The following is a 26,057-nucleotide window of genomic DNA, read 5'->3' on the forward strand; positions in this document are numbered from 1 at the left end:
ATACAAAAATATATTTTTGTTTTTAAACTGTTGTGTCTTGTTGTCATTTATACCCGGTTTTGTGGCTCAAACCAAATTTATGAATGGCAACAAGCTACTTGTTAGCTCTATATTTAAATTATTACTATTTTTTACTATTTTTAATTCATATAATTACCACATTTTTTTCAAAATTTTACACTGCACGGAATGAACAGAATTTGACACAAAATGTTTGACTTTGCCTTTGACAAAAAGAAGCGAAACAAATGCATACTGCGTTGAAATCCATTGGATACTGCAGATAATTTACGGACGTTCTGTGGTCGGGTGGAAAAGAATGTTGTAAGAAATGATAAGATCTACAACTTTTATATTTACACCATTTTCACATAACCTCAAATTTGTGTGAAAAGTTCAAATATTTAAGTTTTTTGGAGAAAGATTTGCTTTCAGAAAATTTAATGTAAATTTAACTTCTTATGCTCAAAACACACTGTATTTTTTTAAATACTGAGAAGGAAACTTAATTTCGACTAAAGGGGCTATACCAGTGTGACGCATGAAAAATTAGGGGATTTTCGTGAATTTTTTTAAAAGAAAGTACTAGATTGAATGTTTCGACGTTCTATGGACGTAATATATTATATTTTTAGCAATATTAAAAAATAAAATATTGAAAAATAACGGAGTTATGTGCTATCTGCGGAAGTGCCGAAAATAAGTGCCTCAACTGCTGGTATGCTTCCGGTCGAATGAGTAGCTGAAACAAAAAAATTCAAAATGTTTATTAAACTTAAATATATTTTCTACACATTGAACTACGATCTTTGAAAAATATCAAAAATTAAGAAAATGGCGTAATTTTGAAAAAAAAATCGTTTTTTTACGAAAAAATTTTTTTTTTTTTTAATGCCAAATTGACAATTTTCGACCAATCAAAAAGATTGTAGTCCATTGTATAGCAAATATATTCAACTAGATTTTTTGAAGTCGATCGGTCAATTTTTCGTTGAGTTATGATGTCAGCAATTTTGAAAAATGTCGTTTCGTGAAAAACGCGTTTAAAGTTACACTTATGTATGTATATATATATATATGTTTGCACCTCTGAGCGGTCGCTATTTAGAACGCTGCCATTCAAAAACTATAGAAGATACGACCTCGCCGATTTCACAGGATATTTTCGAAATAAATAAACTATCGAAAAAGCAAAAAAAATTTTTTTTTTCTGAAAGTGTCACACTGGTATGGCCCCTTAAAATCGAAAAATAGGCTAATGTTCACTCAAAAATTCTTACAACAAAATATTAGATGTTTTTAAAAAGTCAGTCGGTTTTATATTTGTTGAAACCTGTACTTTCTGATGGCATAAATTTGTTGGAAAGTATAAAATGTTTGATTTTATTATAAAATATACAATAAATATACAACCACTAATTGTGTTTCTCAAGTACTTGGGCATAAGTAACTAATTTAAAAATATATGTTGAAATATTAGTGCAATTTTGTTTTGAAACAAGCTCGAATCGTGTCTGCCGTTACACGACCACGATTTGATCATCAACTTCTGTGACACGTTCAATCTGTTTGCAGTCTTAATGATAAGAAGATTCCAATAGATTTTCATTGTATTTTTTTAATATTTTTTAAAACTGCTGCTGCTGAAGTAGGTTGAAAAGAAATAAAAAAAAACACAAATAATTTTTATTACTTATTAAATTGAACTCAAAACATCATATTTTCGACAAAATATTTTGCGGACATAATATGCAGAAATATTTATATATTTACATGTTTTATGCAATAATGTTTTTTACATATATTAATTTCTTAATGAATTTTTTTAATTTATTCAAATTTTTTTAATAACTCTTAATTAAATATTTTGGTTGAATTAAAACTTTTTATTTAAAACAAGCACTAATAATTTGAGTATTTCACAAACGTTTCCTTCATTCTCTCACACAAAAAAATCAAACTACCAACGTTAGCAAATGTAAAAAATAACCACACTTACATAAGTCGATGAATTTTTTGTTATTGCAATGAAAAAAATAGCAACAATTATACATACACACATATTATTAAATATAACATAAATTATATCAGCTATGACATCTGATAATAAAAGGTAAATGTGTAATTGAATAAAAAAACGAAAATGACAGAGCAAAGAAAGCGTTGGAGAGTTCACAATGTAGAGAGCAGAGAGTGACGGAGTAGACATGCAATGAAATGCAATGAGCGCTCGTCTCCCAACATTTGCGTTGCACTGTGTTTAAACGCGATAAATTCAATAAGGAAGCACACAACAACTACAAAACTACGAAACAATGTAAACAAACAACAAAACAGCCGATGACAGATGAAACAATGTTACTCAAACACTCAAATACAATAAATGAAACAAACGAAAAATGCACGAATGCGCACATTGCAACAAAAAACAAAACATAATAAATAAACGCTGAAGTGCATGCTCATACATGCACAATTATGAATGCGGCGGCGTTAAACGGTTAATGTAATACAATGTTATATAGTCGTAATAATTAAATATGCAATTGTAATAAAAATTGAAATGCATTTGAATTCAATAAAACGAAAGCTGTGTGGCATTTGAATGCCCGTCAATAAAAATGCATAAATTAATGAATTTATGATATGAAAAGTTTTGTTGGCTGCGGAGAACAAAAATAATATTACAATAAAAATTATTGAAAAAGTTTCAGACAAAAACTGTTTTTATGTACAAAGTAAATAACACTAAAAAAAAACAATAAAAAATAATAATTTAAATAAAATGAAGTAAAATAAAATGAAAAATAATAGCAAAATGATAACGCTTTAACTTTAAATTTAAAAAGTAATCAAATTCATTGAATATTATAAATTAAATGCTTATAATGGTTTTCGTGTCAAACAATTATCAAATACATATCACTATATGGCCTATTTTTTTATTTACAAAATCGAAAATGGCAGCAACACGAACACAAGGCGACACACCGTTAAAATTAGACCGGTAGAGCAACATTTTGCCTAGAATATGTACATACATACATATGTATGTATGTATGTGTGGGTTCGTTGCTGCTGAGTTGAGAATTTTGCTAAAATTTTAATTAGAACTTATTACTGTACGATTTTTAACATTTAAATATACATATACTATGTATATATAACAAAACAAATGAAAATTATGTGTTCTTTAACGGTAAAGTTATTGACTTTGTACGACGTTATATAAATAAGTTAAGAACTACCACACAATTGTACGATAATAAAAGAATAAGATGAGTACATTGACAAAAGTAGCTCCAATTAATTGCAAATACTGGTTTAAGCGAGAGCTGCATACTTTAAGGCGCTTTAACCCATGGGGAAGTTAGGATGCTAGAATGATATATTTTTTTAGCTGTCATTTTAGTGCTTCTATTAACTTGATAAAAGATATACATAGAAATGGAAAAAAAGCAAAATTAAATAAATAACAAAAATAATTTAATAAAAAAAGTAAAGTAAATAAAAAAAAATTAATGAAATACAGAAAAATATTAAAAAAATGCGAAATGAAAAAATCAAATAAAATGAAATAAAATCTGAAATTAAGTTAAAAAATATGAAAGAATAATTAAAAAAAATTAGAGATATAAAGAAATAAATAAAAAATAATGACACATTAAAATTAAATTTAAACAAAAATAAAAAAGCATAAAATAAATTAAAATAAATATTTACAATAACAAAACAGAAAAAAAAACATAAAAACAAAAAATAAAATAAAATAAACTGAAGCAAAATATATAAAAACAAAATTAAAAGCTAAAATAAAATAAAATAAATGAATGAATAAAAAAAATTAAGTATTTAAATAAAATAAATCATTACAAATAAAATAAAATGATGCAAATTAATTTAAAAAAACAATAAAAATGATAAAAAATAATTTAAATAAAATAAGTAAATTACTATAGTTTAAATAGTTTAAATAAAATGAAATAAGATAAGACTAGGGAAAAAAACAAAATAATAAATAAATAAAATAAAACGAAAAAAAGTAAAATAAAATTAATTAAAATAAAATAAATGAAAAAATGAAAAAAATATAAAAATGAAACAGAGAAAAGTAAATAAAAATAATAAAAAATTAAAATAAAATAATACAAATGAAAATAATATAAGCAAAGACTATATAAAAAAATAAGTAAACATAAACCAAATTAGTTAAAGTTAAGGAAAATAAAATAAAAATTTCAGTCAAACAATAAAACAATTAAATAATTTAAATTAAAATAAAATAAAATTATAAAATTAAACTTCATAAAATTGAATGCATAAATACAAATAACATAAATTGAAAAAAAAACAATAAAAAATTATGAAAAATAAAAAAAAAATTAAAACTAAATATATAATCATAAAAATACATCAACTTAAAAGACATATTTAATATAATAAAAACGAAAAATAAATAAACAAATAATAATAATATTAAACATTGTAAGCAAATTTACACAAAATAAAATTAATTATAAAATAAATTATATACCACACAATAAATTAAAATTAAGTACAAAAGGAAAATTATGCAAACAAAAAAAAAAAAAATACAATAAAAATAAATAAATGAGTAATAAAATTTAAATATAATTTAATTATTTATTTTTAGATAAAAAAGTTATTTGTAATTTTTTCAAAAATATTATTTGAAAAACATGAGAACGTAATTAAAGCCATACTTAATACTAAAAAAATATAAAAAAATTAAATACATTATTATTATTGAATAAAAGCATAAGTTTGTATATTACTGTAAACATATTTTCACCAAAAAGTCGCATAAAAGCATAAGAACTAAACTCCTTGCTTTGAGTATGCCAGAGAATTAGAAACGCTTTAAAAAGTAGTGTGCATTAATGACAACTTAGAAACGGAAATATTTATTTTTTTTGTAAAATTTTTAATAAATCAATAAAAACCCGTTAAAGTAGACTTTATTAGTGTTAAATTAAGCAGTGCTTAAAAACACAATTAAAAACTAAAAATAAACAGCGAAATGAAAAACAAAAAAATATTTTTTTTCTGTTAATTTTTTATGACGTTTTTAAATTAATAACAAAATATAGCTGAAATATTAATAATTTGCAATAGCAAATTTTAGTTAACTGCTACAGCCAACGTGCACACACACACACAAAAATAATAAATATAAAATTAATATATTTGTGGGAAAATAAAATCAGAAAAATTCTCTAAAATAGTTTAGAACTTAATACAATAAACCGCAAATAGCCGTAACAGAAGGAAAACATAAAAAAATAAGCCTAAGATATTTATATAGTCTAATGAAGGATGTAGTTAAAGAAGCAGTAAGTGTGAGTCAGAAAATCAGCGAAAAATAACAATAATAAGTATTGAATAACTAAGAGAAAAATAAGTAAAATAAAATTAAAAATACTAGAAACTGCAAAAAATGTCAATAAGAAGAAATAATTAAAAATAAAAGCAAATAATAATAATAATAATGTAATTAGCTATTAGAACGAATAAATAAATGCTAAGACAAATAATAATTACTTTCTAAAATAAGTAAAGTAATCTCCTGTTTGAGTGTTCAGCAAAAGCAAGCGATATTACTTTCGAAAACTTTTGTAAAGGAAAATCAGGAAAAATATTACACAAAAACAAAAACAAAATACAAAAATAAAACAAAACAGAAACTATACACATATTATATATGAATCAAATAATAAGAAAATATCTTTAATGAAATTATAATACTAAAAATTTTAAAAAGCAACAATACAATAAGAGCACTAAACACAAATTACAACTTTGGTAATACAGTCTACAAAATACAATAATTAACACAGTAATTTAAAGCATAAACTAAGTGAAAATAGACATTAAAAATAAATGTCAAAATATTTCAAATTCAAAAAATGCAATTTCAAATACTTAAAAAATAAACAAAATCCGTTATACAGCATACAGCAAATACTAAAAACTACTTTGTAAATTACTACAATTATAATACATAATTCCATAAGCTAAGCAAATATAACGGTTATGTAGCAAAAGAGTCTTCAAGCCACTCAACAGAACCTAAAACAAAATCCCGTAAAAAAAATTTCTAAAATTATTAATGCAATAAGTTTTAGAAAATTACAATAATAAAAAATAAAAAAATAAAATAAAATCCACACAAGAACCCAAATTTAATTTCAGAAAATTATGAAAACCAAACACAAAAATACCTTTGACAGCAAACGAAACAAAAATCCCCTCAAAATGATTTCGAAATAAAAAATAAAGCAAACAAAAAAAAGCAATTGATTCAAAGTTATCTAGTGAACATTTTAAGATATAATCTAAATCTGCTGCAGCAAGTAATCCACACATAAGTAAATACTCATTAAATAATGTATAATTGATTTATATATACACACATAAATATATAGAAATGTGCGTATCTTGATGCATATATACATACATAATATATCAAAGATCAATGCTAATGCTACAACAAAGCTACAAACAATAATTATAATTACTTAACTGATAATGATTACATAAATATACACACACAAAACACATACATACATGTGTATTATGAGCATAATACTAGAGAATTATTAAGGTATTGAAATGTTGGTGATGGCCAATCAACTGAAATAATTTACTAAATCAATAAAAAGAAATTCATATTATAATGTACTGTCAATGAATTGTGGTTTTATTTTGGCAGCGAAACAGACAGACGACAGTATTCACCTTTTTTGAGAGGCATCAAAAAATTGCGGTATTTATGTGCATATATACATAAGGGTGATCAATACAATTTAGGAGAGACTACAAAATTTTTATTTGGGGGCCGATTGGTACCGACGATTGACACAATGCCTCGCCCCGCTTGGTAGCTCTTCCAAAAGTGTCAGAAAAATTGTAGAGCACACTATGCTTAGTATAACACGAAACTGCCTCAAATCAATGCCCAAGACTTCACATAGAAATAATAAAGCAACACTTTACGGGTGGACAAGAAATATCGCGCAACTTATACGCACATGTCTTCGTTTTCGCAGATCATATACGAGATCTAGAAGAAGACGAGCAATGTCAAGTGGCGAAAAAAGAGCTTAAGCAATCTATCGTGGCAAGCAAAACGGAAAAATGGGAGCAACTAAGCGAGGATGTTAGCAAAAATCTTTGGGGACTCGGGTATAAAATAGTTATGAAGAAGTTCGGAGCTCGAACCAAGCCACCTTACTTAAACGCTGGCAAAATGGAAGGCATCGTTAACATACTCTTTCCCACTCACAAAAAAGTTGGTAAACCCGAACAAGCTACATATAAGATTTTCGAAATTACCGTTGAGGAATTGGCAAGTTCAGAACTAACAAATCGCCCTGACCGGACGGGATCCCAACAGAAATATTTACTCAAAACAATCGCCGCAGAACGAACCGCAGTACTCTTAAGTATACTGGAATATTTCGTGAAATTTGGAGGAAACGACGTCTGGTCCTAATTAGCAAGGACAACTTGCCATTAGCATACCGCCCACTATGCTTGATCGACATGGCGGGAAAGCTCTATGACTACTTAAACCTAGACTGAAAGTGGTTATCAACGACACTGGCGAACTCTCCACCAGACAACATGATTTTAGAATGTCAGTTTTATACGCCATCCGAAACGTCATTGAAAGTGTAAAAGTCGCACAGTCGCACAGTCGATGATGCCCCAAATACAAGCGAATAGTTCTGTTGGCGACTTTAGACGTTCGAAACTCCTTAGATGCTTTAGAAAAAAAAGTTTTAGAATCCCCGATTACCTTAAAGCTGTAGTGCGGAGCTATCTTGATAACAGAAAACTGCTGCACCAAACTACGGTAGACAATAGAAAGGACCATTTTAGGCCCAGACCTGTGGAACATTAGTTATGACGGAATATTAGAACTTGAAAGGCCAAATGAATTATATTTAATCGGCCCTGCGGACGACATATCAGCAGTAATCATAGCACGAGACACAGAAGAAGCCCGAAGATAGCTAAATCAGGTCATGATTCGGGTGCAAACATGGCTTGACTCACATAACCTGCAGCTCGAGCTACTACTGCTGACAAAGAAGAATACATATAATAAGTATTCAAACGACTAGGAATATTCCAAGGACACACAAAGATTGTGAGTTACCTATTCGTAAGATTGCACTCCAGACTAAACTTCTGGGTACAAATCCAGCACGCCGCAGGAAAGGCAGTGAAAATCAGGAAAATTAGGAAATCTTAGCAGACTAATGGCCAACGTAGGAGTGCTCACACAAGAAAAGAGAATGTCTTAATGTCAACAACCACCAGCGCCTTACTATACGGAGCAGAGACTTGGGTAGATGTGCAAAAGAAGGAAGACCAGCGTAAAGTTATGGTCAGAGTTCAACGCATCGCAACTATCAGAGTTGCAGCAGCTTACCGAATTGTGTCAGGTGATGCAATATTTGTCATAAGTGGCAATGCTCCCATTGGCCTTCTAGCGAATGAAAAAAAAGTTGTGACAGCTAAAGAAAGCAGATGAAAATAACAAGAGCGCAATTGTCTGAATAAAGGAAGGCAAGATTTTCGCATGGCAACGAAGTTAGGAGAATGAGAGTTGCGACAGATGAATGACTAGATATATAAAATATTTAAATTTATGGGCAAGACTCAAAATTTCGTTTTAGTGACCTGCAAGTAGTACATATCGTTGCTGCGACGACAGGTTTGATGATGAAATGATGAAGGCATTTTCCACCCCACACCCGGAAAAATATAAATATATATTATAATAATTACATAGTATGTATGTTACAGTGACTCGATTTGAACAATTTGTTCGGAGATTGTAACATTGCCTCAAACAGTTACCTTTGCCAAACTCGTGAAAATATCTTGTCAAAAAAAGTTTTCCAAACAAGAACCTGCTCAACCAGTATGTATGGCAGCTATATGCCTTAGTGGTACGATATCGGTGGTTTCGCCAAATAAGCAATTGACGCTTTTCTATGTGTTAGAAAATGAATGATAATGCCCCTAAAATTCCTGCACTCAATTTGAAAGGGCTGAGCTTACAGCTCAAGAAGGAAGATCCCCTTCCGACGAGCTTTCTCTTTTTTTCGGTCACTTGTCCAGTTATTCGTGCTTAGACATAGTCAAATTTGAAAACTATTTGTTAAGATTCGAGGTCATCTTCTCCTTCTTTAGTTTTAATTAACGCTACTTACATACAATCTGACATAGTAGTTAATGGGTATTAATTAACTTCAGATCATTTTGGTAGCCTCCGTGATATACTTGTAATTTAATTTTATTTGTTTTAAATGATTGTGTTGAATAGATAAAAACAGTTGACTTAATTTTTATACTCTCGCAACAAAGTTGCTAAGGAGAGTATTATAGTTTTGTTCACATAACGGTTGTTTGTAAGTCCTAAAACTAAAAGAGTCAGATATAGGGTAATGTATACCAAAGTGATCAGGGTGACGAGTAGAGTCCAAATCCGGATGTCTGTCTGACCGTCCGTCCGTCCGTGCAAGCTGTAACTTGAGTAAAAATTGAGATATCATGATGAAACTTGGTACACGTATTTCTTGGCTCCATAAGAAGGTTAAGTTCGAAGATGGGCAAAATCGGCCTACTGCCACGCCCACAAAATGGCGGAAACCGAAAACCTATAAAGTGTCATAACTAAGCCATAAATAAAGATATTAAAGTGAAATTTGGCACAAAGGACGCATTAGGGAGAGGCATATTTGGACGTAATTTTTTTTGGAAAAGTGGGCGTGGCCCCGCCCTTACTAAGTTTTTTGTACATATTTCGAAATCTACTACAGCTATGTCAACCAACCTCTATAGAGTCGTTTCCTTTAGGCATTTCCATATACAGTTCTAAAATGGAAGAAATCGGATAATAACCGCGCCCACCTCCCATACAAAGGTTATGTTGAAAATCACTAAAAGTGCGTTAACCGACTAACAAAAATCGTCGGAAAAATTAAATTTTACGGAAGAAATGGCAGAAGGAAGCGGCGCCCAGACTTTTTTTTTAAATTGAAAATGGGCGTGGCGTCGCCCACTTATGGACCAAAAACCATATCTCAGAAACTACTAAACCGATTTCAATGAAATTCGGTATATAATATTTTCTTAACATTCTGATGACATGTACGAAATATGGGTGAAATCGGTTCACAACCACGCCTTCTTCCAATATAACGCTCTTTTGAATTCCATCTGATGCCTTCTCGGTATAATATATACATTAGGAACCAGTGATGATAGCGGAAAAAAACTTTACTTGTGGAATACGGTATTTGAAAAATATGTAAATGACGGATAATGAAATTTCGATTATCACTTTATGATGCGAGAGTATAAAATGTTCGGTGACACCCGAACTTAGCCCTTCCTTACTTGTTCACAATCCATTTATGCATTTTTTTAATTATCATATTTTCGAAAATAAGTCCGATTAAGATTTTTGTTGCTACTTGGATTTGAGATTATTTTGGTAGTCTCAGTTACGTAATTTCCTTCTTTTTTGCTCTGACTGATCGCGCTTAAAAGCATGAAGAAAATAATTTTAATATATTTTAACCGTAATTTCTCACACTCCATTAATGCCTTTGTTGATTTTGCAAATTTTCGAAAATAAGTCTGATTAAGATTCTTATTGCTACTTAACGGTTTTTTTTGAGTCTGCTTTCCTCAAAAGGTTAACATTTTTGATTTACAAACAACAGCGAGCACAGTTAGTGCTTTTGTGTGCTGACTGATCCGTTAATAATTTTGAGTTATAAATAAGTAATCAAGTTAATGTAATGCAAGTAAAGCAAGTAACTTTCCGCACAGCAAGCAAATTATCAAATTAATTATGTAATTTGTAAGCACATTGCAAGTGATTTAATTTCATATTTATTACCTCATGTGTGTCTATATGTCTTTAACACTAACTTTGCTCAGACTAAATAATCATTAAACGAATGCTTTACCGTCGGCGCACTTATGCCTGCTCATTGTTGTTGATAAACCGCAAGTGCCGATTGAGTGACAGTTGAGTTATTAAAATGTGATGTCAATGCGTTTCACGTGCTACTGAAATTCATTAAAAAAATCGTAAAAAAAACTGAAATTATTATTTTTTTATCTCAAATGTAATCTGTGTTGCTGAAGAGTCCGGCTCGGCGGCAATTAATGAGCTGCATTCTAACGTGCACACAGACATAATAATCAAATACAAAATGTGCAATTTCATTTCTGTGTTGTCCATCCATCCATAAGCTGTTTTCATCCACAATTACATTCGTAGAGTGGAAATGCGGTGAATTTGTATGTACTCGTATTTGTAGTCGTATTTGTACCTCATTCATTGCTCAACCAATGAGCTGGAACAATAAATGTGGTGGTATATTATGCATAGCTTATTTAATGGGCGACTACATTGATAAATTATTCACTGGTTAGGATGGTTTTCAGGTAAATACATGAATAATTGTTAACGTTGTTGTTGTTGCAAACAAATGAGCCTCAAACAGGTCATACTTAGTGCCTCAAGGCAAGCCGGAAGCTGCGGATAATAATATGCATATTGTTTATGTTATGCCATGTGTGTTCAAACATATGTACCTATCAGTAGAACATAGAAGCTGGCGGCAAAGTTTCTAGAATTTTTTGAGTAAAAGCGAACTAGTCCGAAAAGGAGCAGACTTGAAACACTTTTGAAAATACGGGTCAGAAAGAGAACACAGTGAATAAGAGAAGAAAATACAAATTAAAATATTTCCAATAGTAATTCTCACAGTGGTCCGATCTGAAAAATTTGTTCAGAGATTACAGACTTGTTTTGGACATTAATGCACGCCGACATTCGTGAGTCTTGTTGAAGAAAATAGTTTTCTATTTCAAAGACCAATTTTTGATCAATCGGATTTAATGACAACTATATGCTTAGTGGTCCGGTAAGAACAATATATTCAGAGATGGTAGCGTTGCTTTGGACTTTAATCCATGCCACATGCATTACGAGAGGGCATCATAGTCCAATAAAAAAAAGTTCACCACACAATTAATTATTTTTGTCGATCAGTTTGTATGGTATATCCTATAGGGGTACAGTATCGGTGTTTTCGTCAAACGAGCAGTTTCCTCGAGAGATAAGGACGGATGGAAAACTGGTCCGCGTATTTACAGACGTACAGACGAACATGGCTAAATCAACTTTATCGATTTCGAAGCAAACTTACTAGTAGGACCAAAAAATAGCAAAGTTTGCTATTAATTCTTAATTTATACTTTAAAATGTATGTTGTTCCTCCCAAAGTAATTCCCCTTAGCCCCAATACATTTTCCAATTCTCAAAATAGTTGATAAAGTCAATTTCTGGAATGGCCTTCTATACGTGTAGCGATTCGCATTCAATGTCTTCAATTGACTCTAAAAGGTTCCCTCGGAGCGGTTAGTTGAGTTTGCTGAGTAGCCTGGAGTCACACAGAGCTAAGTAATGCGAATAACCACCGTACGATATCGCTGTACGATATTGGTTGAAAATTTGGCAAAAAAAATCACGTAGAACCAATGCAGTATATGGCGCCCAAGATGTCGGCCCATAATTCCAGCCTCTTTTTACTAATAGCTTCGCGGAAACTACGCACAACACCCAAATAGTATTCCTGTTTGACAGTTTGGCAAGTCAGTAGGAATTCCGAGTGCACCACGCCTCGATAATTGAAGAAAACTGTCAACATAACCTTGGTTTCGGCCGATTGGACTGGTCTTAAGCATAGATCCAAGACTCATCGGTTACACTGAATAATACGTTTCTTGACACCCTGGTAGTTGGAAAGCATTGTTTTACAGACAGTAACACGACACTGTTTTTCGAAAAAATTTAGTGATTTCGGAACCAATTGTGCTTTCATTTTTCTTAGACCCAAATGACATTTCAAAATGGTTTTCACTGATACTTCCGATAAACACTTATGATTATATTGTCATTTTGCACGGCTGGCACTGACAGTCATACCAACCTAGAAAAAGATATTCCGACAAATATCACATTCGCACGAAATTTAAAATGAAAAGTTACAATTTTTTGCCCACAGTAGTATATACCCCTAATCGAGGTACAAAAATATTCGGCTAACTGGTTTCGCCACTAGTTTCAGAGTGGTTCACAACTAGTTGATTTCATTGCAGGACATATATGTATTCGGATATATGTTGGTGAAAAATACATGCAGCAGTACTTAGTAGGTTTACAATAAATCGCAAACGTAATAATACATATATTAATATTAAAGCTATATTCTCGAATTGCTGTACAAATAACGGTATAGATTAAATTTCATGCTCTACATAAGTAACATATTAATTAGAAATGTATAATTTGCTGCAGGCTCACTCACTTGCTTATTTATTCCAAGTAGTCCCTGGTACAAAGTGATAATACTGTTTGTGTATAATTAAACCTTTTGACCTTTTTAAATAGCATGTCAACTAATTCGCACTATTTCTTACGTAATGAAAGGAAAAGGTAAGACGGAAGCTGGATTAGTCTTTTACTGAAAGATTCCAAATTATCTCATTGCAACGGTTCTTGTTAGAGAGTCATTTTTTATGAAGTTAGAATCGTAGTTTATCGAAGTTATGCACAATCAACCCGCTCAAATCCTCCGGAACGCATCGAATCATTAGAGCCTGTTGCAAAATAAGTTTTTTCTAGCTGTGCTGTGGCTAAAAGTGATTTTTATGGGATCGCGAAGTTCAGCTGTTAGCCGCACTAAAAGAGAGAGGCAATGGTAATTTCTATATCGAAGGCAGGTAGGAACAACCCAACTTAAATACCAAGTTGACTTCCTTCCTGTTGAATACAGCGCCCCCTTAACACTCGTCCAAAGCGCAACTAAAAGCAGATCCGTAGAGACTGCACTCCTTTAGTACTCACTCCAAAAGTATACAAAAACTAAAGGGCTTTAGAAGATAGGAATACAATCTTGGAGTGTTCCTGGAGATTTCTGGTGCATTAAGTTTAGTATCTACGGAATGTATTCCGAATATTAAAGCCATGATACTACACAGCGATTGTAAGACCAACTCTGCTCAAGCTACGGTGCATTAGTGTGATGAGCAGACTAACGAAAATCTACTTACCGAAAGCCAGTGGAATGCCCAATGGTTCTCTCGTTGCTGCGCTGTGCACAACGGTAGCACTAAGAACTACTCTAACGGCGGATTTTGAACTTGTGCTAAACCTGCCACCAATGGACTTCTTCGCCGAAAACTGTGCGGCACAATCGGCGGGGCGTCTACTGGTTGTGGGAAAGGACCTTCAGCAATAGCTCGGTGGGTAATGACGTTTTGGAAAGCATCAACTGCATTTCCACTGTTAAATTGGGAAAGAATGTTCAGAGTAAACATAGCAAAATATGGATGGCATAAAGGCATGTTAGCAGAGGTCTTTGCTATTGGGTAAAGCTGCAGAGTTAGTCTACTATATAATGCATTAGCAAGCAACTTCACAGTCAACATCTATGTAGACAGCCAAGCAGCAATGAAGGCGGTAACCTCGATTCGCATATCGGCCAAAAGTGTGTAAGAAAACAGGGCAGCAATGAATAGTGCCGCCAGGAACAAGCGACTTCACTTCTATTGATAGCCAAGTCACAAAGGCATCGATGGTAATGAGAAAGTGAAAGAGGAATCTATAGTGAGGTCACAGAACCTATTAAAATTCGCTTCAAGCGCAGGCATCCTAAGGAATGACTATTTCTTCGTTTACTACGTCCATCTGGCATCGCTAAGGACAAAACCTGGTCTATGAGTGGCTCACGAGCCCACGAGAGTAACCTAAGCCCCACGTTATTTATTTTTTGAAGGATTTGTACTTAGTACGCTTTACCTAAGTGGGAGCTGATTTCGTATTTCTTGTGGTATCTGTATTGACTTAATTCTTATCAAATTAACATCTCCAAATTTAAAATCCTGATTCGTCAGCTGGTATTCATAAAAGCCCAAATGAATCACTTTTGTGACTGTGAAAAGTCTCCTGCTAATCGAACCAGCATCTATCATGAAAACCCAAAAGACACACAGACAGCTGCTAGGGCGTGTATTCATATTAGTAACTCCTGGTTTTCTACAATTCTGTGCACTGCGAACTAAACTTAACTTAACATAGTTTAGCTTAACTTGACTTGTCTTTTCTTTAACTCAACTCAACTTAATTTAATTTATCTTATCTTTACTTAACTTAACTTAACTTAGCTTTACTTAACTCAACTTAGCTTAACATAACTTAACTTAACTCAACTTAACTTAACTTCGCTTTACTTATTTTAACTTCACTTTAACTCAACTCAAAGCAACCTAACTTAACTTAACTTGACTTGACTTAACTTGGCTTAGCTTAACTTAACTTAACTTAACTTAACTTAGCTTAACTTAACTTAACTCAACTCAATCTAACTTAACTTAACTTGACTTGACTTGACATTCATATTTTTAAAAATATTTTTTACTATTTTAAAATTAAATTTTAAAGCATTCGTGTCAACAGTCGAGTAGATAATACGAAACTAATAAGTTATCTAAATCGCTTCTCAGCTAAGTAAATGCATATATGTACTCTACGAAATTGACAACAAAATGCACAAAACAAAAGAATTGTGCGCACACCTTTGGGAATACTTTCTAATTAGTTGACCTGCAACTCAGCGGCGTGTTTCTAACCTCCCCTAAGAACACAAATAACCGGCTGTCATAAAATTTAATGAGCCTCATTTTAATGTGTCTCATTAACGAATCAGCGGCCAGGAAAGCTGAAAGCCAAGTCGACTTTATCGGATATCACAATACACAAACAAATTCAAACGCCACTATTTTCATTTGAATTGCCGATGCTAATGATACAATAATTTCCATGATACTGAAATGCTTGTCGCTGATTAAACACAGGATGCGCACTTCTCTCTCGCGCGAGCTTAGCGCCGCTCAGCCGAGCTCGCATGACAAATCCTTCCCATAATGCGACACCGCAATGAAGGGATTTGATTTTCGCGCCTAAATTCATTTTCATAATTCATAATTTGCGACGGAGAATCTGAAAGCTAAGCAAATAGTCAAATCAGTTAAATAGCTAACAAGGTGTTGACGGGCTATAGGTTTGCGGGTGGTGCTGAAAACTGCCGTTTGTTACAATGCTAGAAGAAAATGGAACACAAAGGAAAAAGGTAAAAGGCAAAGGCGAATGCCAATGACACACATCACAGGTGCGACTGGAGAAGGAACGCCGGCCGCTCAGCTCAGTGAGCGCAAACAAATCCTAACATTTTGCCACGTAAATTTTCCGTGTAAACATTACTGCACCGTTATTCCCGCACCTTCTCATTTGCATTTACGCTTATGCTTTTGTTTTTAGTCTCTCATTTCACTTCTCTGCGGAAATGTTATTTGTTTCTCTGGCGGATTTGACTTTAAATCGCCTGTCATTACTCAGCGCGGCTCGTATTCTGCTTTGTGTAGACTTTATGTCTGTACCGGTGTGTGTGTGTGTGTGTGTTGTAGGCGTGAGTAATCATAACGGTGCTGTAATGCGACGGTGTGCCCTAAGCACATTTTTCAATTTTCAGATTTGCGAGATTTTGGCTTTTAATTTTAATTAGCGCTGATTAATGCGTACGCCTTTTCACGTCTCGTATTTAACGCCTCAGTTTCGTTTAAGCTTTGAAGGTGATCTTTAAATATTGCTCAAGAGAGAGTTAAGGTCGTGTTGTACATAAAAATTATTTGCGATTGTTTTTGCATTATGAAAGCGTGTGGATGCTGTTAATTAGCAGGAGCAATTTATATTTAAAGTTTAAGGTTTTAAGTTTTAAACTTCACAAATCGGACAAAAACTTTTTAAGCGCCAGATATCTGGGATTTATTAATGAAATTAAGCGAACATATTTTCTGATAATAGTGTCGGTTAAAAGTATAGGAATTTCAAATTTCTGTTGGACTTATGCCTATATACATACCTCGCGATATTTACAATTTCTTTATATGACGCAAACGCATAATAAACAAGAAAAAAGGTTAACTTCGGCTGCACCGAAGCTACATATACATAATATGCTTCACATGTTAATTTTTTTATAACATAAAATAGTATAAAAAGATCTCTGTCTTGATTTTGGTGGGTCAGCTTTAAGGGCAGCTGTATGTTATAGTAATCCGATCTGAACCATTTCTTCGAAAAAAGCGTTGTTGACTGAGTTAATCATACTATCAATCAAAATTTCTTGCAGATAAAAAGCGGCATTTTTCGCATAGACCTTAGACTTTATATTTTCCCATAGGAAAAAGTTTAACAGTGTGATATCACACGATCTTGGTGGCTAATCGACCGGCCCAAAACGTGGAATTATCTGCTCACCGAAGCGTTCTTTCTATAAATCCATTGATTGGTGCGATGTGTGGGAAGTGGTGCCATCTTGTTGAAAACAAATAGTCAGTTATCATTGCGTAATAACGGTCGTCATCGACGGTGGCTTTCTCACCGATATTATTTTGAAGGAATACGAACCGATGATTCCACCGGCCCACAAACCACACCAAACCGTTGTTTTTTCTGACTGAAATGCCAGGTATGCATCTCTTCAGGGTGCTCTTCGTCACAAATGCAGCAATTTTTCTTGTTTACATAAACATTGAGCCAGAAATAAGTAGAATTGAAGATAAATGCACTCACTTTTAGCTAAATTTTCGTAAATAATTCTTCATTTTCAAAGAGTAAGGGGATTATGTAATAATGATAAAATAATTTGGATTAGCTTCAAAAATGCTCTTTATAACCAAATCACTGTGTTGTAAGGTAGCTCTGCAATTCCGTAAGTTCACATTTTTGTGCACCAAAAATTGGAGGCTCCAATGTTGAACAAACGCCTTCGACTTTTTCAAGTACCTTACAGTACTGAAGTGATATATGTTGGGAAGTTTTGAATGCTAACAAAGGAAGTCTGTTTCAAAAGCGCAATTGACTGCTTCTATAATTACATTGCGCATATCAAAGTTTTTGAAAATCATAGTTTTTCAAATTATTTATGCGAAATAAAGCTGATTGCTTTCTTAAAGAACGTGTTGTATAATAGGAAATGTATCGAGAATGGTCAGGTGAGAACGTAGCCTCAATGCCCGACTGTGTTTCTACCTCAAGACACATTAACGTCGAGTCGTATTTTCTAGTCGTCTGTCCTCCGATGATGATCGTCAAAAGTTCGTTTTATGAGTTTCAACGTGGTTCAAATGACCTAAACGCGTGACATAAGTTTACGATTCCATAATTGAGGTAGTAAGCATCTAAAATAAATCCATTTTTAATATCCTTCATAAAATATATGTAGTTCTTGGCAAGACAATAAGCGTGACCGTGAAACCCTTTCGTAACCATTGCCGAAAAATTGCTCCATATTAGAGATCAAGGAACAGTCAGTCGACACAAGGGACCAATTTGTATCTAGTTTTCCAGAAAAAAACTTCAGGACCTTTTAAGAAGTTGGAGCATCGCTTAGTCAATTACATAGAGCCAAAGAATTCTATGTCGAGATATAAATTGCCATTTTTCCAATGTTTTCGCTAACTAGTTAACGGTAAGCTTTCGTGTGTCATTTTGGAAAAGTATGCTACATGTATGAGTCATTGTCATAGTGGGAATATAGTAATAGTAGAATTTTCGGCTAAGTGACGCTGCAATAAAATTGCGGTAGACATGGGGTAGACGGTACAAATTGATTGCATAAAAATTAGAATTAAATTAAAATTTTCAGTTTCCACAACACTGTAAGTAGTTTTGAATCTATTAATCTCAGGCTCTTATAAACTATTCAGAAAAGTGTGAACTCATTAGTAAGAAATGCGCTAAAAGCACTGCCAAAGAACAATTAGTGACCGACTCGCCTTAAAACTACACTTCCAAGTACTAAGACTCAAGTCGGAAGATTAGGCATAGTGGCATAGTAAATTAGTAGCCGCACAGTAGCCGCAGGCGAGCGCGTGCAGGAAGCTCCACCACACACAAGCCAAAATGTGGCAATTAAAAGAAATTGCCAAACCACACAGGTGTCATTTCAGACATTTTAATCCCAGCAAAGAGATTTAAAAATTAATTAAAAGTATTGGATTTTTTTTTATTTCTCTTTTGTACGCAAATTCAAAGTTTCAGTGTTTCTAAAATATTTCTTCCTCTTAACTTTACTTGCAGTGGCCATACTGAAGGCGGTTCATGTGCTGGAATTTCTGTTTATTTACCTGAAAACTTGGCTAATCAGCGGCTAAGTATCAGCAACGTGAGTGAAATGCAAATGCCGAGCTGAGCGGAGCAGATGTACCTGAGCGTGTTTGTCGAGAGACTGGCGGACCGGTGAGCAGGCGGCCGGTGACGGCGCAGTGCTGGTGGGCACTTGTGGTTGAGTAGAGTGTTTGCAATTATGCCCCCGAGTACAGCAAATTGTCAAAGTAAATACTGTCGCCTAGGGACTGGGCAAGAATAATACGTAAGCAAATACCTGATAACTGTGTAAGAAAAAGAATATGAAATTGAAAATAAGATAGAGTAAGCAGCTTATATGCGCAATCACGAATTTAATTCAACCACAAACGAGACAAAAGAGACTTCAGTCAAGTGTAGGCAGTGCAAATATTTAAGAGGTTAGGCAAAGTTTGAGCATTCACTGGATTTATAAACAAATCGCATACAAATAAACAAAAAGCAGTTATACATATAGGTAAATAAATAAATACATAAATAAATAAAACAAAGTTAAACTCAAGTATTGATTAATATCAAAGCCAAAGCATTTTCGCAAACTTCCAAGCACCGACCATGACTTTAAGTCAGAGCCACAAATTCAATTACGCACCCAATAAACAAAATCCAGCTTAATGTGAGATCGATAAACAAATCGATAGTAAAATAAAAATATTTACTATTAAAGCAAAGGCAAATAAACGTCAAAAGTTTAAAGGCACTGGTTGAGAATTATAAAGCAATACGTTTGGTCACAAAGCAAAGACAGACAGTGCTGTTAAACGGACTCAGACTCCGACTCCATAATATTACTGTACTTGAATCTGCACGTTGCTTCCCTGGATTTCGATTATCAGCGCAAAGTTTTTGGAGAATGCGTAAACATAGAAAAAAGAACTTGAAACACATAAGCTTCTGCGTCACTAGACTTTGTACAGACGTCATCAATAGCAAAGCTCTTAAGCGACATTGCAATAACTTACATAAGTCGCCACTGATGTTGCATATTTTAATTTAAAAGCTAAATGCGACAACGCACTTTTTTCTGTAAAAATATATAGAGTACGTATGTATGTATATTGTTAGTGCAAGAATCAGTGATATTGAAATGTAAAGCAAAAACATGCGACAAGTTACTCACGGCAACGTGTAGTGCACAGTGGTTAATTATATTTAATATTGTGGATTAAAATTAGTTTTATTTCAGTAATAATTTTTTCATTTAAAATATTGGTACACATATTTAGTATTAAAAACAAGAAACAGCTTTATAAAAAACGCTAATATACCGTGCATTTCTTTTAGTAACTATGTGTTCACTTTATATGAAAACTATGTATATGATGTAGTAATCCGATCTGAACAATTTTTTTGGAGATTATATAATTAGCTTAAGCAGTAACCCATATCAAATTTCGTGAAGATATATCGTCAAATGAAGAAGTTTCCCATGTAAGCATTTGACTCCGATCATTCAGTTTGTATGGCAGCTATATGCTATAGTGAGCCGATCTAAACAAATTCTTCCCATTTAACATTTTTTCTATTATAAATATTCGTACCAAATTATATGTTGTCAAATGTGAAAGTTTTCCATACAAGAACTTGATTCCGATCGTTCAGTTTGTATGGCAGCTATATGTTATAGTGGTCTGATATCGACAAGTCCGACTAATGAGCAGCTTCTTGAAGAGGAAATGACGTTTGCAAAATTTCAAAACGATATTTTAAAAACTTAGGCACTACTTCGTATATATATTACATATAAAAAATTAAGATTATAAAGGGTGATTCTTGGACAAGCTGTTTTCAAGAAAAAATGAAATACATATATGTAGGTTATCTTTTTTGTTTCGAAATTTGACAACCTAATCTTGCCATCTGGCAACTCTCAACTCTGTTATAAATTTTGACAACTTCGATGTTATATGCATATACTCACAACGCTTTGACACACGAGAACTATTTGGTTGTTTACAGTAACTGAAAATATTCATCTCGGCCCAAAAGTGAAATTAAAAAACGAAAAGCATTTGTTATTAGTGAAAAATTCGGGTGTATTACGCTTGAACATCTCAAAATCCTGCTCCGAATAAACAAGTCGCACAGAATTTTTTCATACCCAAATATTCTTGTTTGATATGAGATACACGTTCAGTGTACATACTTAGAGTGCCCGCTATCTCAAACAACTTCACTTTACGATCATCAGAAATTATTGTATTTAGCAATTGTTAAAACTGAGTTATAAATCCAAACCGTTGAACCACTGTGCAAGCTTTGATGCATGTCTGAGCGACACGACGTGTCACTGTCTAGTTGTCTGGCTTTGTGAAAAACGTGCCATTTTGGGAATTTCGCGAAAACACAGACAAATGAATTTATGTATTTGCTCAATCAAACAAAGAGTGCTTAAACAATATTGTTAATAATAAGAAAGTATGGCGAGACGTTTTAACAAAATATTTTAATAAACGTAAAAAGTGCTTCTATGTTAGCGAAAGTAAACTATTATAATGCTTAAGAGAGTATAGTCTAGAAACAATGAGGCGACAGACTTGATTAGCAGTAGAAACGGCAAGGCTGTGTATGCAAATGTGATTGAATGCTGGCGGAAATGATGTAATAAACTATTACGAATAATTTGTGATGAGCATGATGATATGAAATGCGAGAAAATATTTATTGAACTAAAAAAAAAAAATAATATCAACAGCTGCAAGCGAATTTGAAGGACTCAAACCAGGCAAGAGTTAGCTTCCTTAGATTTATTTAGATACAAAAAATATTATATTAAATATACACATACATAAACATTAATAAAAAACATATTTAACCTGCAGTGTAATATGAAACATAAAACTAGTTACGAACTTCTTTAGAACTAGTATGGATACTGACTGACAGGAGTTATAACTAGTTTTTCCAAGGTTCGCTCTCTAAAAGGTCTTCTAAAATTGATATATCTTCAATAAGTACACAAAAAAAATTCAGATTCAAACTATGGTAATAAAAAATAATATCAATTTTAACTAATCAGTTACTAAACTGGTAACTAATCAGTAATTTAACTGGTTTTGAACTAGTTCGACCTTGGTATATAACCGAATGAAATCAGATAATTTTGATAATTTTCTTCTTGTAAGACTTGAAGTCTTTATTGTTTATTATCAATTATTTGGATGAAAAAAATACAGTCTAAAGTAGTTTGTAACTAGTTGGTTTCACTGCAAAGCACTTATAGTACTATAAATTTAAGCAGGATAATCCATATCACATATCATTACTAATGTTAATAAAACACTTAAAGCTAAAAGCAAGCAAACTTTAAATAAGTGAAAAAAATTTAATATAAATATGAAAAAAAGCTAATGATATTAAAATGTTAACAGCTAATTGTACCTACATACGTCTTCTTCGTCAACATATTCTCAGTCATATAATGAAACATGTAAACAACATATTAAAATAATTATTCCAATACTAATGTTATTAATACTATGTATAGCCAAATGAGCAATTTTAAAATATCTAAAGCTCCATTTTAAATATATTATATATAGATATATATGTACATGTACCTAAAAGTTTAAGTGATAAATACAGATGTGAAAACTTTAACCACATTTTAGTGACGACTAACTGCATATGCATACATCAGTGTTTACACAACTAGATAATCTTCCACAATAAAGACTTAAAATAATCAATCGCAAATTGACTTTTGGTGTTTCAGTTAACTTTCTTGTCACGGAAATGCTTTTTTGGTGAAAAAATTACGAGATTTCAGATTATGTTGTTCTGAACCACATCCATATAGGTAAGTAAAAATCAGGAAATGATTTTTTCCACTCGATTCTAAAATTAATCAATATTGGATGTATGTATATGGAAGCAATTTTTCTGTGTTCAATGAAAATATTCTCTATTAAAATCAACTACTTACGTCTCTCAGACATAAAAAATATTTGCGCCTATGCATTTGACCTACTATATTTTAGGATGTGTCTTGTATGCATGCTCAGAGAAAGCTGCTTATATTAAGGATCTATTTTAAGTTAAAAGTTTCACCGATATTCGAAAAAAGTCTTCAAAGTAAGGCAGTTTCGCAAGAAGTTCTTTATTTGTCGGAAACACTATAGCACGCTATAGCTGCTTTATAAACTGCTATATAAACTGAAAGTGATCAAAATCAAATTTTTATATGGAACATTTTTTTAGTTGACGAAATTTAACAAACAAAATTAAATGACACTACGTCATCCTTGAACGTGTGAAAAGTATTATGGGCGACTGGGCAATTGGGTTTGCTGTTTACAATGTCATGATCTGAATCTAGCTGCTGTCAGAGTCATTACATTGCCGGCAGGTGGCTCCTGGAGAAGACTGACGTATTTTCCCAATCATCCCCTGATGTTAGACCCAGGCCCTGTTGTTAGGCAAGGAGGGGTTGAAGGCAAAAGCGAGATACTAGGCGGCGAATAAGGAAGTAGGGATGAAACGGTTGGATTGGGCTAGAGAGGAGGGCACACTTCGCCACTCTAAATTGGTGTAATACCTTGGATCCAGCGTATGTTAATCGTATTGAGGAGCATAGCGCTGGAAAGAGCCAACGTTCGATGGAGAGCAAATCGAAGGGGCACTTGAAAAACAGGAAGTGCAAAGACGTACCCGGGAAACTAGACATCTACATTCAAGGCAGAGGCGGCAGCCAATGAGATTGCGAGACGGCATTTGAAAAGACTGCAGGAAATGTCTAGAGCAGGACACCAGGGAAACAATGGAGTATCTCTTGTGCACTTGTCCCACATTAACAAGACTATGCCGTAAGCATCTAGAGGTATCGATAGCGAGACCGCAGAGTCAGTTAAAATTCGCGTCAAGCGCAGGCATCCTAAAGGATAACTACTCCTTTTGGATATAGCAACTGAACCCCATCTGGTATCGCAAAGGACCAAAACTGGTCTATGCTGGATTTATTGGCCTACCAGATTAACCAAACCTAACCTTACCTAATGACTTTCTAACTGTTCACAAAAAATTATTACTTTTAAGTTTCATTTTAACAATTCGATTTTTTAGAAATATCGAAGCTGATCAGCAAAAGCTTTGAAAAAGCTCTACTAGGAGTGTAACGAGATATTACTTAACAAAGTTTGAACGATAAGGACTTTCGTCAAGCTTTTCCTCAGATGGATTTAGGTATAAAATATTACAATCCTTTTTGGTATTATTATGGACCTAAGGCTTTGAAAGGCAACGGTTTCTCTTTTTGTAATGCTTTCTTCTTCTAGATTCTAGTTCTATTCTATTCTAGTAAAAGGAATCCAAAATTTTTCCTAATACTAACTATTAAAAGATTTATATTTGATGTCAATATTTTACTATATCGTTTAATTTTATTTTTCATTTTCTGTTTTCATCAGTTATTTCAAATTTAATATCGCTAAAATGCCTTCACTGTCATCTAACAACTTCCCTAATTAGTAAACAAATCAAGCGCAGACAAACATAAATAACGTGTATTATAATGCTCCAAGTAAGGTGAACGGTGGCTCCAGTCAAACTTTTTAAGTGCAAATCGATCAATTTCGATATTCATAAATGCCGCAATAAAATGAAGTGGATTGCATTGAAATTATTTGGCTAAACAACTCACGATTTTTTGACATAAGCAAAAAATTATAACGTGTTTGAAAGTCAATTGACCAATATGCACCTTTATCTATAGATTTAGATGGGTAAATTATAATAGGCAAAAAAGTGAAGTCTAATTAGTCTAAGATCTGAAAAGGAAAAATATAAAAAGGAAACTATGCATTACATAAATATGTATACACATAAGCAAGACACTCAATACCAACAAAACTATTCGCTCAGACTAGAAACAATATCATTAGAATTTTTTAAAGTTGAGTCTTAGGTATAAAGCCAAATTTGTAACAGAAAATAATATTCTTTATTTGAAATAGTTTACTTTCCTCCTTCTGTTCTATTAAAGGAATAAAAAAAAGGTTATTTCGCGATAATATAATATTCTCAAAATTAGTGAATACTCTTTATGACAATCTCTAACAATATTTGAAGCAATTAAGTCATACTATAAGTATGTACAACCTCTAATTTTAGAACTCTAAAAATAGAAAAAAAAATACGTTCTTCGCTTGAAATACAAAACCGAATTTATAATTGCTCTCCGAGCCACCTAGCGGCAACTTTATTATGTTCTCTAGATTAATATCAATATTCAATCGAATCGATTATGCCGCATAATGCGTCATATAACTAGAAAACGAATAACATTATTTCATAATAAACTAAAAAGGTGGTGTAAGCTTTCACAAAGTTCTGCTTTATCATATGTTAAGGGGTTTATGGGTTTAAAAAATCAGAATGTTTTGAAGTCGATTGGCAAGATTTTTCGAGAACTTCACTACCGATCTTCATGAAGTTTTACATAGACCTATGAGATACTATTTTCAAAGACTTAGACGAAGGAATTTTTTTCGATTACAACTATTTGAGAAAAATGTCATGAAATTTTCACTGAATTTTTCATTTTTTTTTGTTTTATATAAATGTCTGCCAAAATCCAATTTCCATTTTTTCCCCTTGTCCAAGTTCTACGTTAAGGTTTTAACTAAAGCACTTTAGATGACCTTGAAAGGAGTTATTCTACCAATGTCGCAGCATCTTTTTTGCGAGGAGTCACCGGAAATGGCGTCGCAATGGCTGAGATTAAAATATTTTT

The 26,057-nt window shown here is 32.7% G+C and overlaps 1 protein-coding gene across 1 annotated transcript in view; it reads left to right on the plus strand.

The window, feature by feature from the left end:
• LOC120771435 (acetylcholinesterase) overlaps positions 1-19,768 on the plus strand; it is a 194,363-nt gene extending 174,595 nt beyond the window's left edge. The window contains exon 10 of the mRNA XM_040099503.1: positions 19,262-19,768. Within this exon, the coding sequence (XP_039955437.1) occupies positions 19,262-19,335 (74 nt within the window). The 3' untranslated portion in view covers positions 19,336-19,768. The remainder of the gene's footprint in view (positions 1-19,261) is intronic.
• The last annotated feature ends 6,289 nt before the right edge of the window (positions 19,769-26,057 follow it).

Source organism: Bactrocera tryoni, chromosome 1 (genome assembly GCF_016617805.1).
Source record: "Bactrocera tryoni isolate S06 chromosome 1, CSIRO_BtryS06_freeze2, whole genome shotgun sequence".
In the NCBI taxonomy this organism is placed as follows: Eukaryota; Metazoa; Arthropoda; class Insecta; order Diptera; family Tephritidae; genus Bactrocera; species Bactrocera tryoni.